General features: G+C 41.2%; 1 protein-coding gene across 1 annotated transcript in view; it reads right to left on the bottom strand.

The window, feature by feature from the left end:
• LOC145415746 (proton-coupled amino acid transporter-like protein acs) overlaps positions 1-15,803 on the bottom strand; it is a 174,184-nt gene that overhangs the window by 51,323 nt on the left and 107,058 nt on the right. Inside the window, exons 7-8 of the mRNA XM_080284981.1 lie at positions 7,073-7,251; positions 494-666 (exon numbers count right to left, since the gene is read on the bottom strand). Coding sequence (XP_080141107.1) covers positions 494-666; positions 7,073-7,251 — 352 coding nt within the window. The remainder of the gene's footprint in view (positions 1-493; positions 667-7,072; positions 7,252-15,803) is intronic.

The following is a 15,803-nucleotide window of genomic DNA, read 5'->3' as shown; positions in this document are numbered from 1 at the left end:
TTTTTTTTATACACCAAATTTTTGGAAAAATGTCATCCCTATAATGTCAGACTGTTTTAAGAATAAATACACACCTAAAAAAAATTACCATTAACATTCAAATAAAAAACTAAACCTCACTATGGTACTGTAATAAGCACAGAGGGGATTAAAAATTTAAAATCATGATAAAAAAATCCATAAGATGCTTGTATATTCAGATTTGCAACTCAAAGCCAATATACATACCACCACAATCTCTAAGCCTCCCCATAATATACAGTACAATCAGGAACAAAAGTTCGCCTACCATTTCACCTCTCCCACTTCTCACTTTCCACTGATGTTTAATATTCCTAAGCTGAGAGAGAACAAGTGTGATTTTTTGGCCACAGATGATTCTCAGTAATGTGATACATCACGGAGGACTGTCACAGACATACCCCAAACACGGTACAAATCAGATGCAGTGGAACAGATGAAATTCTGTCCCTGACTATATATATCCACTCACATGTGAAAAGGACCAGGAAGGCCCTGAAGGCATATTCCCCAATGCGACGTGCTCTGCCAGAATGAAAGCGTGGGCTGAGGTGTGGCCACATAATTTCTGCCGGCACGTATAGCATCAGAGAGTAGGTTAGGTAGATTGCAACAGCCATTAGCACCTTCACCAGCTGAGCCAAGCTGAAGGAGGCAAGAGCAAATTTAGCCTACCATAACAAAGGCAATAGTGAAGATAGCACAGATATCATCACCATGATCCTAACACCTCTCAGGTATACATCATCATTATATCATCAACCTATTCCTTTTTCCCCCACCAAATAATGGGATTGGCAAGATACAGAAACAGGAAAGTAGAGGCACACAATAAAAGCATGAGGACTGTCAAATATGCACTTATTTAAATGGGCCAAACATCAACTATGAAAATCACTAAATCCAAAGAAATTCTCAGTTCCAGTTCATTCATTTGATCATGTCACTTTCACAACACCTATGGGGATACAAACAACCCTGTCTACAGTAATGTCAAGATGAAAAAGGGGGTACAATCTAAGTCATGTGCATCTCCACAGTACCTCATTTGTCCAGTTCTATTTTTTGTAAATTCTTTTGTTTTCTTAATATTATATAAATACCACACTTTCTCATTCATTCATTCACTATACAGTATTCAACCCCTTTCATGGCACTTCACACCCTCAAATTCATTTACATATATAATTCTCAGCATCCTAGTCATATCCATTCACTATAGGTAATCAAAGCTAACTACTGTACTTGCCACTCTTATACCATCTGCTCAATAGTGTTCATAATTCACAGATCTCTAAACTTCTTATCCTATCCAACTTACACAATCCCTATACAATCTTTCACAGTCCCACTTCTACTAATCTTCCTCTTGACTTTTCATTTTAAAATGTTCTAAATTTGTAATAGACATTAATGAAGGTAATAAGACACATTCAGGTAATCCTCTTTCCACTTCATTATTCTATTTCCTGTTCTATTGTATATCAAGACCTTCATGGCATCTTCCACTTTTCTTTCTTAATTCATTCTACTCCTTTTCACACTTCTCTTGCACTTCTGCACCAAAATCTTTCACCAATTCAAGTCTTTCTTCGTTCACCAACATGTCTCAGTGTGACTCACTTTCCCTCTCAATAATCATCAATTTTTTTTCATTTACAGAACCAGTCTGTAAATATTTCTTTCACTATAATAAGCAGCACAGCATCACGTGCATACATCAGATCAGAAATATTATATCCCTCGTCATTCATCATCAGCTTGAGACCTGTTACCATAACAAGTGAAATGCTAACTATGGAAGCTCTTATGTCTATGTATTATACAATTGTGTATCCACACCTTTCATATGCTGTTACACCATGGGGCAATACCTATGATATCCATCCATCCATCATCCAATTCTACATTGCCCCATGAGAAGCGTAGGAGCCCGATGACGCATATATAAATCAACTTTAAAAAAAAAACATAAAAGTGTCATAAGAACTATAAATTTTAAAGGATATGATCACAAAAACCCAACCTTTCAAAATTCTAAAATATTAAAACTTAAAGATATTCATGTTTACTATACTTCATCCATCCATCCACCATCCAATCCTATGTTGCCCCATGAGGAGTGAAGGAGCCCCAGGCTAGGCAAGTTGGTCCTGACATTTAAGATGGAAGTGACCAGCCTCACTCATCCCGGAGTGGCATTACGTGAGCAATAAACCCCAACCATCCCTTGGATATAAACCTCAGTTTGACTGGAGTGCCTTAATTACTCACTAAACCATCAGGTGCCATAATTTGGTTGTACGGCTACCACCCACCGTAGTAAATGGTTTCCTGGTGTACAAGAAACCATTTGGCTTGTCACTCAGTGTAGAGTTGCCCATAGGCAGAAAGAAGAGGAAAGAATGAAGGAGAGAAAGACAGAAGAGGAAGAAAGAAAGAGTGGAAAGGGTAGACACCCAAAGCAGCACTACACTGAGTGAGTGAATGGTTCTTTACAAATGTTTGTCACTTCATAACCTTAATCCTTTTTTTTTTTTTTTTGGATATTTCAATGCTATAAATCACAATTATTTAGCCCATGGTCATAATATGAAACTAGCACTATCTCTGGTAACTAAATAACAAAGTCAGTGACACATTATTTATTCTGAAGCAAAAATCTAGAACACTCTGCCAGATACTCTTAAGAATATTGACAGTCTGACAACCTTAAAAAAAAATAAAAAATGAAATAAAATAAAAAAAAAAATAAAAAATACATCTACTTTCAAGAGCATGTACTAGTAACTACGTATTTTTTTTTTTTTTTTTTTTTTTTTTTTTAAGCTAAATCACTGTAATTCTTTAGATCTTTATTAAAGCTCATGCTTAACAGATTAGGCCACAAAAATATTTTTGTTTTGTCTTTATTCCATATTTAAACCTAAACCTAAACTTTAAACAACTCTAATTTCATCTTTTATTATTGCAAAGGGTTGGTTGTTCACAATTCTGTTCATATCAACTAAGGGATTAAGTGTTTGATCCCACCCAAGGGCAACTGACACAAGAGCAATTAGCTGCATAATATTAAACTCCAACAAGAGTCTCTTAATAAGGTGTTGATATACAAAAGACAACAAATATGGTATATCTATCTATCTATTGCCAGACGCCTTAATCCCGTAAGGAATGGCCACAAACAAATCACCTCCATGTTGCCCTGTCCTTCGCCATTTCACTGGCCTCCTTCCAGCGCACTCCCCCCCCCCCTCATAATATTATACCCCTCCATTCCATCTCTCCATCTCACCCTTGGCCTCTCCCTCCCTCTCCCCCCCTCCACCTCACTCACATACACTCTCCTCACCAGTCTCTCGCTCTCCATCCTCTTCATATGGTCAAATCACCTCAATGTATTTCTAATGCTTTCCATCACATCCACATCCACACCACAATGCTCCTTCACTTCCTTATTTGTCAGTCTGTCTTTCCATGTGACTCCACAAGCTCATTTAAAATAACTCATCCACTGCTCTCACCCTTGGCTCGTGTCCCTCCAACAAGGTCCAAGCTTCACTTCCACAAGTTAGAGTTGGTATCACAAAAGTCATGCTGTGTATTTTTTACTTCCATGCTCACTTCCCTGTTTCTTATTGCTGCTTTCAAAGAACAAGCAACCTTTCTTCCTTGTTGTACCCTCTCAAGCATTTCACCCTATAAACTTCCATCCTTATTCATCACACTACCCAAGTACTTAAATGCACTCACATTTTCCATTTCCCCATCATCCAAACTCACTGTACGTTCAGTGACTCCATTTCTCTTGAAGACTATAACTTTACTCTTCCCTACATTCACCTTTGGACTATGCTTATTGCACACTCTCTCAAACTCATTCACCAAGCCTTACAGCTCCTCTTCATCACCACTTAACAACACAGTATCATCTGGCAACAACAGTACAGGAGTTTCCAAACAATGCCCTCTCTCATTATGGCCACTCCAATATCCACTGCCCTACCTTGTATCTCTTTTAAAACCCCATTCATATACTGACTGAACAGCCAGGGAGACATGACACATCTCTGTTTCAATCCAACCTTCAAAGAGAAAAATTCACTCAGTTCACTGTCCACACACTGCAGCCTTGGCACCATCATACATACTCTTCACCGCATTCAGCAACTTCCCATTTACTCCATATATTCTTAATACTTTCCACATTCCTTGTCTATCCACCCTGTCATATGCTTTCTCCAAATCCATGAAGGGTGCATACAACTTTTTTCCCTTCTCTAGAAACTTTTCACTAAAGACCTCAGAATGAATATCTGATCAACACAACCTCCTCCCTTCCTAAAACTTACCTGTTCTCCTTTAATTAATTCCTCTGTTATTTCCCTAACTCTGTCAATAAGTATCCTACCATATACTTTTCCCATTACACTAAGAAGACAAATGTCCCCATGATTACCACACACTTCTTCCCATTTTCCTTTGTACCTGACTTCAATCCTCCAGAACTTAACCTTCCTCCAAGGCCAATCTGCACACCTTCCACATCCATTCTACTACTATCTCTCACCCATGCCCTAGCATTTCACCACATACTCCATCAATTCCTGGGGCTTTCCCCATTTTGATTTTCTTCAATGGTACCACAACTTCCATCCTACTGATTTCTTCCTCTCTTCTCATAACCCTCCTTTTCCTAGCCATTCCCCAGGCACTTACAGTCACATTCCTTTCATTCTCTATGTTCAACAATTTCTTAGTGTTCTCTCTATCTCCTCACTTTTTCTCTCTTCTCCACTAGCAATCTGCCATTTTTATATTTCATTCCATGACTAACCTCTTTATCACCCATTTTAACTCTCTTTACCTCTTTCCAGAACATTTTCTTACATTCCCTCCACTTTACACTCAAATTCCTTCCAAATTCCTCATCCACTCTCTTCTTACTGTCTCTTATTAATCTTTTCACCTCTCTCTTCCTCTCTACACATAACTCTCTCTTCCGTCTCTCAACTTCCTCCACGCCTATGTTTCTTATCCACTCACTAAATGTTTTCTTCTTCTGTGCCACAGCCTGTCTCACCGCTTCATTTAACCATGCTGTTCCTTGCACCCCCATTTGTCTTCTCTTCACCCCACACACCACCTAACATGCAGCACAGATTTCTTCTGTGAATATCTTGCACACACCTTCCACCTACAAGGCTTGGTGGTTGAGTTTGGGAGAGTGCAAGAAACAGAATCTAAAGGTGAATGTAGGGAAGAGTAAAGTTATGGTCTTCGAGAGAAGTGATGTCAGTGAATGTACAGTGAGGATGGATGAGGAGGAAATGGAAAATGTGAGTGCATTTAAGTACTGTACTTGGGTAATGTAATGAGTAGGGATGGAAGTTTAGAGGGTGAAGTGCTTGAAAGGGTGCAACAAGGAAGAAAGGCTGCTGGTTCCTAGAAAGCGGTGATAAGAAACAAGGAAGTAAGAATGGAAATGAAAAAGTTACTGCATGACAGTAATGTGATACCAACTCTAATGTATGGAAGTGAAGCTTGGGCCTTGTTGGAGGCACACAAGTCAAGAGTGAGAGCAGTGGAAATGAGTTATTTGAGATATGCATTTGGAGTCACATGGACAGACAGACTGACAAATGAGGAAGTGAAGCAGCACTGTGGTGTGGCTGTGGATGTGATTGGAAGTGTTAGGAGAAACACACCGAGGTGGTTTGACCAAGTGGAGAGGATGGAGAGCGAGAGACTGGCGAGGAGAGTGTATGTAAGTGAGGTGGAGGAGGGGAGAGGAAGGGGGAGGCCAAGGATGAGATGGAAGGATGGAGTGGAGAAGTATATGAGAGGGAGGTGTAAGCTGGGAGCAGGGCAGTGAAATGGCGGGGGACAGGGCGACATGGAGGCGATTTGTTTGTGGCCACCCCTTATGGTATTAAGGAGCTGGAAACAGATACATAGACAGACCTTCCACCTCACCCATCTGCTCCAAATCATACTTACCCAATCACTCCTCCACTTCTCTCTTATATTCTGCCTTTTTTCCATCCTCTTGCAACCTTTCTACTCTCTTTGTATGAATTAATTCCTCCTGGCCTTTCCTTCTTCTGTGTTTCCATTTCATTTGAACCTTGACTTTCGCCACAACCAAGTGGTGGTCAGAATCTCCACTCCCGCAACCTCTAAGTGCTCTTGCATCCATTACACACTTCATTCTATCATCCATACACACATAATCAACCATTGCCTTCTGTTCATGCAGTTCACCATCCACCCTTCTTATCACTTGCCATGTATACCTGTGGACAATTTTGTGCCTAAAGAGGGTATTGGCTATCATCAACCCCCTTGTGACACAAACTTCCACAAGAGCACTGCCATCCTCATCCACTTCTGCACGCACACCCCACTCACCAACTACTCCATCCACCTTCACATTCCCTTCTTTTCATTCATATCTCCAATCAAAAACGCTCTTAATCCTTTCAAACTTTTCCATGCACACTTCCACATTTGTCCTGAACTCCTTTCACTCTACTTGCACAATCTTGCGCTGGCGAAAACACACACAATCGCCTACATTCGTAGTCCAACTCTCAATCTTACCCACAAATTCCTTGAACCAACTGATCTATACTCTCTTATATTCTCCTTCCATCTCTTGTACACAACAAGACACACTCCTTCTTTTGCTCTCTCATTCTCACCCACTCCCACGCATATAACCCATCCTTACTCCCATTCTCTTACATTCTCGTACTCCCATTCTCTCACATTCTCACCTCTCCATTTAGTCTTGGTTATTCCACATACATCCACTTTTGCCCCCTCAAGCACCTGGACAATCTCTCTCTCTCTCTCTTTCACCTCATCATTCGCATCCCTTACATTCCATGTTGCAAACCGTACCATACGGTAAGTCTTGCTAATAACCAACAATATACTGTAATGGTATTAAAAAATAAATAAATAAATGCTAGTAAATAAAAACAAAATTAAAATAGGAAGGGGAAGAACTAAAAGAAAAAATTCAAAGTACAAAACCAGGTCTTACTTGTCACTTGGAGGGAGGTTGAGTGTGATGGAGCCTTGTACTGCATCGCCAAATTTGAGGTAACCAAAAAAACCCACAGCTATGTACCCACATGTGACCAGAATCATACCCGTATTGAGCACTCCATTACACCCACGCAGATCCTCAGGATGTGTCATTTTCCTCTCCAATGGCAAAACCTACAAGGAAAGGGATAACAACGTATGTTTGCAAGGTAAATGCGATATAATACAGCATAATCATGTTCTTGATCATTCCCTGCTTTCAAGAAAGAAAAGCAAAACAAAGGCTATGACTGCATGTTATATCACTGTCATCATCCAATCCATTATTACTCCATCAGAAGCATAGGAATCCAGGATTAGGCTACCTAGTCCTGACATTTTCAGCAAGGATGACAAGTTGCTGGTCACTGATCAGCATTATAACCCTATCCATACTTTGGACTTAAACCCATATGGGTCATATTTGGTTAAAGTTCCTTAACTGACCCCAGAGAGTGTTGATTTGTTGGCCCTATGCTTACATTTTTTTTTTTTTTTTTTTATCATCACAATCATCCCACTTTTTCCTACTCAAGGATGGGGCGAGGTATGGGTTCAAAGAGCAAGAAAACATTACTAAGGTAAAACTAATCAACAATATGCCCAATGAAATGGGGCACACTATCACTCACTCATTCACCAAACACCCAGAATTCAGATTCTCCTTCACAAGCATAACTATTCCCACACACAGTACGTGCTTTCTATTACCATAACCATCTAAGAGAGTCAGTCCAATAACTATCAATTATTAAAAGGGGTACCAAACATCACGCACTCCACTGTACAAAATTCATCCAAGCAGCTCTATTCCCTGAAAATTCCCTGACCTCATCAGCCTCTGTACTTTCTCTCTCACACACTCATTTACCATATCTATCTACCTCCTCCTTGGCCTACCATGCCTCCTCCTACCTACAAATGCACTCACATAATTATAGCTTTTTCATTACCCTATTTACACTCATTCTCTCCATATGACCATACCATCTAAGCACACTCTCTTCAACTCTTATTATCCATACTTCCTTGTTCCACATCTGCTATTAATTTTATTCATTATCCTATCCATTCCTAACACTACCCACACATTCCTCAATAATCCCACATCCACTGATCTTACTCCTGACTTTTCACCTTCAAGTCACAACAGTCTCACACCCATATCTTAATGTGACCACTGAATCTCTTTCATGCAATCCTCTTCCAGATGCCAGACTCAGACCTCTGTTCTGTGTGAAGACTTTCAGAGCACCATCCACTTACATTTCCTGTGCTATTCTAATTTCTAATTTCCATGCACATTTACCTCTCTTTTCTATCACTGCATCCAGATACTGAAACTCCTTTATCATTTATCTATTTATTTATTTTTTTTCATTTTAATGCAAGGGAGAAGGAGCCAAAGGCCAGGAGCCTGCAAATCGTTCCTTAAAAAAAAAAAAAAAAAAAAAAAAGATAACAGAGCCAAATTCAAGATCTCTTCATTATGAGTACCTGGACACACTGCGTTTGAAAGATAGGAGATCATAGGCACTAGGAAATACAGACACTGGGAGACAGTTCCAGAGTTGACTTCTGTGACAAGTGATTGTTCCCAGGGCTAAAAAAAAAAAAATTAAAAAAAAAAAAAAAAAAAAAAAAAAAACACGACCAAATATACCACCGGAAATTGGTTATATTGGTATAATGGTATACCATAATCTTTGCTGGTGTTTATACCATAAGACAGGCACATTAAAACACATAAAACTGATAGGTAAAAGTACAGAAATGCAGTGAGAATAAAGTGTTCAGATGTAAACCTTACCTTCATATAACTTTGCACCATCCGAGTGTAAAATTTTGTCAGTACCTTCCAAGAGTTAGGCATGTGTCTAGATGCAGAATTTCATGAGCTTCCTCAAGGATTTTGCAGAATTTTGATATGACCAATAGTAGTCTAATAAATCGCAAAAACTTTGAAAACTCACAAGTAAGTGTTATCACCACAGAGGAGGGAAGGGAGTGAGGGAGTGAGGGGGGAGCTGGGAGGGTATGGAGGAGGGACGGGATGGGGGGAGAAGCGAGGCTGTGGGCAGGATTCTCCCCCTTCTGTCAATAGGGAGACGGGTGCTTTTACTGTACATTAACTCATGGCTTGCAGTCTCTTAGATGCTGAGTGGTCATACTTAAGCACAACTCATGGTTAGCTGGGTACTTCAGACATTCGATAGAGAGGCGGACGGCCACTATCGCCGAACATGTACTCTTGGTTTGTGGTCTGTGCTCGATGGTGGTGGTGGTTGGGAAAGACTTAGCCAGGTGCCCGCGTGATACTGGAAATTCGGTGGGGATGCGTCCAGATGTTTTGACACCTCTTGTGGGTTACAGTTGTATTATTCAGGTGCTGGAGGTTCGCTGGGAGTGACTGGACAATCATGAGGCTTTGACCAGTCAGTACAGGGGTGGATGGACATTTTAGCTCTGGTTGTGGGTTGCGGACTACTTCCCGCTCCCGGCTTGAGCCCAGGGGCAACGATACAGAATGTTTGAACAATTAGCTGGCCGGCTGAAGTTCTTGGGGACTTTTACGTCCAGATAATAGCAAGCAAATTTGGATAATGGTTTCATAGAGCCAAGGTTCAGCATCAGGATAATGAACACATCTGGATACTGAGCAACCGGATAACTGAGGGACTATTGTTTATAAACCTTCCCGCACGTGAAGACGTGATTCACATTCTTCGGGTTTTTCCTGATAAAAGCACAGAGACTAAAACTTGAGTCCCAAAGCAGAAAAAAATTTGTCAAAAAATAAGTTTTTGGCCGATTCGCGTCAAATTTTGGTGCGTCCTAGCAGGCTAATCTAGCGTCCAAAGAAAATACTTGGCAACCTTGTCGGCCCAGGCATGGGACAGAGCATATCAGTATTCCACAGTATCTCACCACCAGCCAGGCGGGAAGGTAGTGCTCCATTCCTCATCCCTTTAACTTCCTCTATTTTCCCCATCTCCCGCGAGGCAGAAGCCACTATTGAAATATCGATATTGTATAGGTGTTTGTGAATATATTGTGAAGTGATTGTGTCTATGAACATACATATATTGTTTGTAAAGCACTGGGGCCATTATCAGCCGTTAGGCCTAGGACAGGTGTTGTGTTTATTATACTGGGGTTTGTTACTCTGCTTCACCCTGCCCCAAATGAGAATATTTTACCTATACAGTGAAGAAAATGTTTATACTGTATTGTGTGAAAGATATAGTGCCTAGATTAGTGAAATAACTGACCTACTTTAGCAGGCGTTATGTATGCCAGAGTGGTACGTCATATTCAGGAAGGGAACAGGCGTCATGTAAGCCATACAGGTATGCCATAGTCAGGAAGGGAATATAGAGGAGGTTGGAATGGAATCATTGTGATAGTGATATACTGCGTATGGTTTAGTGTGAAATATACGCATATAATGCTGCAAGTGTTTGTGGAGAAATATATTGTGTGCATTAACTGAGTTAGTGCACACATAGTACAAGGATGAGAGGCAACAAATACACCACACAGCCACATACTTGAATGAAAATGTATTGCACCATTCTCAGAGAGTGATATATTGCATATGGTTTGGTGTGAAATATACGTACAGTAATCCCTTCAAGATCTGACGTAATAGAGCCAAAGGCATGTCTGGGACTTGGTTTTGTCTGGGACTTGGGAAAAATGCCCCTGGACAGGTACTCATAGACCCCAACCCAACCTAACTTTGAAAGACACCTAAGTAACTCCCTACCGGAGAAGCACAGCACCTATTTAAGACCGTACTCACACAAATAAGGGACAGAAACCATAAAACAATTGAAAAGGAACCAGAGAATGAGACATTAGAAGTGAGTATGGAAAATACTTAGCAGTGTACAGGGTACTTCTGACACATCCGTGACCGTTGCGAAGATTAACCCACCTCCTCTATGACTCTGATGGTGGTAAAAGTGAACATGAAGCACGTTCAGTAATCCTGTGTTGTACTGCACTTAATCCTTTGCACTGTGAATTATAATTGTTTAACACAGCACATTCTGTTCTTACTTGTGCCTTACCAGCTGCAACATGCCAGTGCTGCACTCTGCACTTAGTCCTTTGCACTCTGAATTCTAATTTCTTAACACTGCACAACACTGTAAATTCCCATGTGGTCTAGTGCCAAGTTATTTCAGTTTATTCACTGTCCACCACAAAAGCGAGCACGTGAGCAGCCATGGCAACAAGCATGCAGTCATGATGGTAGGTAGGCGGGAATCAGGGAGGATGCAGGAGCACTCCAGTGGACGTCGCCGGAACTACATGCCAAAACACAGCTGTCTGTCACCGCACAGCAAATTTAGAGTAGGGATGAACACATATCGGCTTTTTTTTACAATCTGATGTTTTTTGGCCATTTTTGGACCCATTCCCAAAATGTCCGGGACTTGGGATGTCCAGGACTCGGGCGTCCGGGCCTTAAAGGGAATACTGTACATAGTGCGCGCGCGCGCGCACACACACACACACACACACACACACACACACACACAGATCGTCCACAGCAAATGGACGTCTCTTGACTGCTTCCAGGCCAAGGCTCAGCCACAGCTGCAAACCTTAAGTAGTTTTCAGGAATTATGTTTGTCCTGTCTCCTATGGTCTTGTTTTCAGTTTAAAATACCGTAAGTTAATATAGACTACCAAAAATGTAAAGATTTATTGGCAAGAGTATACATGAATGTTTGTAGTATTTTCGGTAACAGCTGTTTTGGTACTGTAAGTTGTAACCAACCTCAATCATGGCCGAAAATGTAAACACTGAGGGACTTGAATTTCCAGAATTTGATAGAAATACTAATGTCATGGATCTGGTTAAAACACTGATTATGAGGATTAGTGAACTTGAAAAGAAAGTGGAGAATCTAGTGTTAAAAGATGTGTCTGAGAATACAGAGATTACTATACAGAGTCTGATCCAGTCTAATGAGATGGCGAACGAAGAGATCAGAAATTTGAAGCGTGAAAATACTGAATTGAGGAGAAAACTAGAAGAGAGTACTAATAAAATGGAGAAGGTGCGCAGTGTATTGGAAGAGCATAAGGCAAAGTGGGAACACGTAGAAGAAGAACAGAAAGAAGTGGTCAGCTTAAGAGAAATCATCCAGGAAGAAGGGGAAATGAACAAGATACAATTGGAAGAAAATGTAGTGAAAATACGGAAGAAAAAAAGATAAAATAGTGAGAGAAACTGTAGAAAGGAACAGATGCGTGGTAATATCTGGAAATAGGGAGGAGGAAGAGAAGGTTAGATCCGTGAAACTCGAGAAAGACACGAACCTGGTGAGAGGAATATCAGGCAAAATTGATCCTGAAGGAGACAAGTGGGTAAAAGAAATTGAAGAAGTAAGGAGAATAGGGCCTTATAAGAAAGGGGAAACAAGACCAATGAGAGTCAAGTTGTCAGCAGAAAGTGTAGCAGATGATATACTTAAAGTGACCTGGTTGGTGAGTGGGGTGTGCCTGCTGAGATAGATGAGAATGGGAGTGCGTTAGTGGACATTTGTGCTGGGAGGGGGTTGGTGATAGCTAATACCCTCTTCAGGCATAAAATGATCCACAGGTATACATGGCGAGTGATGAGAAGGGTGGGTGGTGAACTGAATGAAAGGAAGGCAATGATTGATTATGTGTGTGTGGATGAAAGGGTGCGAAGATGTGTAATGGATGCAAGAGTGTATAGAGGTTGGGGGAGTGGACTTTCTGACCACTACTTGATGGTGGCCAGAATTAGGATGCAAGTAAGATGGAGGAATAGAAGAAGGGAAAGACGAGAGGAAGGAGTAGTTGCAAGGAGAGTGGAAAGGTTACAAGAGGATGAGAAAAAGGAAGAGTATAAGAGAGAAGTGGAGGAACGATTGGGCAAATATGAATTGGAGCAGATGGGAGATGTGGAACGTATGTGTAAGATATTTACAGAAGAAATATGTGCAGCATGTGATGTGGTGTGTGGAAGGAAGAGAAGACGGAGGGGGGTGCAAGGAACAGCGTGGTGGACTGAAGAGGTGAAACAGGCTGTGGCACAAAAGAAGAAAGAATACAATGAATGGATGAGAAATAGGGGCGTGGAAGAAGTTGAGAGGCGGAAGAGAGAGTTATATGTGGAAAGGAAGAGAGAGGTGAAAAGATTAGTAAGAGAGAGTAAGAAGAGAGTGGATGAGGAATTTGGAAGGAATCTGAGTGTAAAGTGGAGGGACTGTAAGAAAATGTTCTGGAGAGAAGTGAAAAGAGTAAGACAGGGTGGAAGTGAAGTTAGCAGGGGAGTGAAAGATAAAAATGGTAGATTACTAGTGGAGAAGGGAGAAAAAGAGAGCAGATGGAGAGAACACTTTAAGGAATTGTTGAACGTAGAGGATGGAAGTAATGCGAGTATAAGTGGCTGGGGAAAGGCTGGGAGGAGGAGGGAGGTGAGAAGACAGGAAGAAATCAGTAGGATAGAAGTTGTGGAAGCAATGAAGAAAGTTAAATCGGGGAAAGCCCCAGGAATTGATGGAGTGTGTGGTGAAATGCTGAAGCATGGGGGAGAGATAGTAGTAGAATGGATGTGGAAGATGTGCAGATTGGCCTGGGAGGAAGGTAGAGTCCCGGAGGATTGGAAGTCAGGTATAATTATTCCCTTGTACAAAGGAAAAGGGGAAAAAGAAGTGTGTGGTAATCATAGGGGCATTTGTCTTCTTAGTATAATAGGAAAAGTGTATGGTAGGATACTTATAGACAGAGTTAGAGAAAGAACAGAGAAATTAGTTGGAGAAGAACAGGGAGGCTTTAGGAAGGGAAGAGGTTGTGTAGATCAGATATTCATTCTTAGATCTTTAGTGGAAAAGTTTCTAGAGAAGGGAAAGAAGTTGTATGCGGCTTTCATGGATTTGGAGAAAGCATAAGACAGGGTGGATAGACAAGGATTGTGGAAAGTGTTAAGAATATATGGAGTAGATGGGAAGTTGTTGAATGCTGTGAAGAGTATGTACGATGGTGCAAAGGCTGCAGTGCGTGTGGATGGTGAACTAAGTGAATTTTTCTCTTTGAAAGTTGGTTTGAAACAGGGATGTGTCATGTCTCCATGGTTGTTCAATCTGTACATGGATGGGGTAATAAAAGAGGTACAAGGTAGGGTAGTGGATGTTGGAGTGGCCCTGGTGAGAGAGGATAGTGTTTGGAAACTCCCTGTACTGTTGTTTGCAGATGATACTGTGTTGTTGAGTGAAGACGAAGGGGAGCTGCAAGGCTTGGTGGATGAGTTTGAGAGAGTGTGTAAGAAACGGAACCTAAAGGTGAATGTAGGGAAGAGTAAAGTGATGGTCTTTGAGAGAGGTGAAGTTAGTGAATGTACAGCGAGGTTGGATGGTGAGGAATTGGAAAATGTGAGTACGTTTAAGTATTTGGGTAGTGTGATGAGTAAGGATGGAGGTTTGGAGGGTGAAGTGCTTGAAAGGGTACAGGAGGGAAGAAAGGTTGCTGGTTCCTTGAAAGCAGTGATAAGAAACAGGGAAGTGAGCATGGAAGTGAAAAAGTTACTACATGACAGTATTGTGATACCAACTCTAACATACGGAAGTGAAGCTTGGACATTGTTGGAAGGACACAAGTCAAGAGTGAGAGCAGTGGAAATGAGTTATTTAAGAGGAGCCTGTGGAGTCACGTGGAGAGACAGGCTGACGAATGAGGATATAAAGGAGCGTTGTGGTGTGGATGTGGATGTGATAGGAAGCGTTATGAGGAACACACTGAGGTGGTTTGGCCATGTGGAGAGGATGGAGGGTGAAAGACTGACGAAGAGAGTGTATGTGAGTGAGGTGGAGGGGGGAAGAGGGAGGGGGAGGCCGAGGATGAGATGGAGGGATGGGGTGGAGAGGTATATGAGAGAGGGGGGTGTGAGTTGGGAGCAGGGCAGTGAAATGGCGGGGGACAGGGTGACTTGGAGGCGATTTGTTTGTGGCCACCCCAAATGGGATTGAGGCGTCTGGCAATAGATAGATAGACCTGGAAATTAAGCAAAGAGGCAGGGATGGAAAATATCATAATAAGAAAAGATTTAAATGAAGAAGAAAGAGAAGTTTTAAAATCATTGAAGGAACAAGTAAAGGAGAAAAATGATAAGAGGACAGAGGAAGAATGTAATACTTTTTTTTGGAGAGTGATGGATATGAAAGTAAGGAAGTGGTATTTAAGGAAATAGAAGTGAAGGAAACTAAGGGGGATGGCTGTGAAAGATCAGAAGTTGAGGAAGTGGTACTAACAGAGAGAAGGAGAGAAGAGGGTATAAAAAAACATCAAAAATAGTTTGAAGGTGATAAATACTACTGTTGATGGTTTAGTATCGGCAAGGCTTGAAATTAACGATTTCTTGAGAGAACATGAACCTGATGTCATGTGCTTTGTAGAGACCAAATTACGAGAAGATATTGATGTTCATTTGGGAGATGGTAAATACAAACTGTGAAGAAAAGACAGAAAAGAAAAAACGGGAGGAGGAGTGATGATAGCAGTGAAGAACAACATAAATGTAGATACCGTGGAAAGGGGAGAAGGCAGGGCTGAAGTGATATATATATGAAATTAGAAACTGGAGAGAATGTTAAGAGAGATATGGCGGTAGTGTTAAGAATATATGGAGTAGATGGGAAGTTCCT

The sequence above is a fragment of the Coenobita brevimanus genome, chromosome 103 (genome assembly GCF_032717465.1).
Source record: "Coenobita brevimanus isolate Jiangsu-jjx chromosome 103, ASM3271746v2, whole genome shotgun sequence".
Taxonomy (NCBI): Eukaryota; Metazoa; Arthropoda; class Malacostraca; order Decapoda; family Coenobitidae; genus Coenobita; species Coenobita brevimanus.
This window is presented reverse-complemented; position numbering and strand designations above follow the sequence as displayed.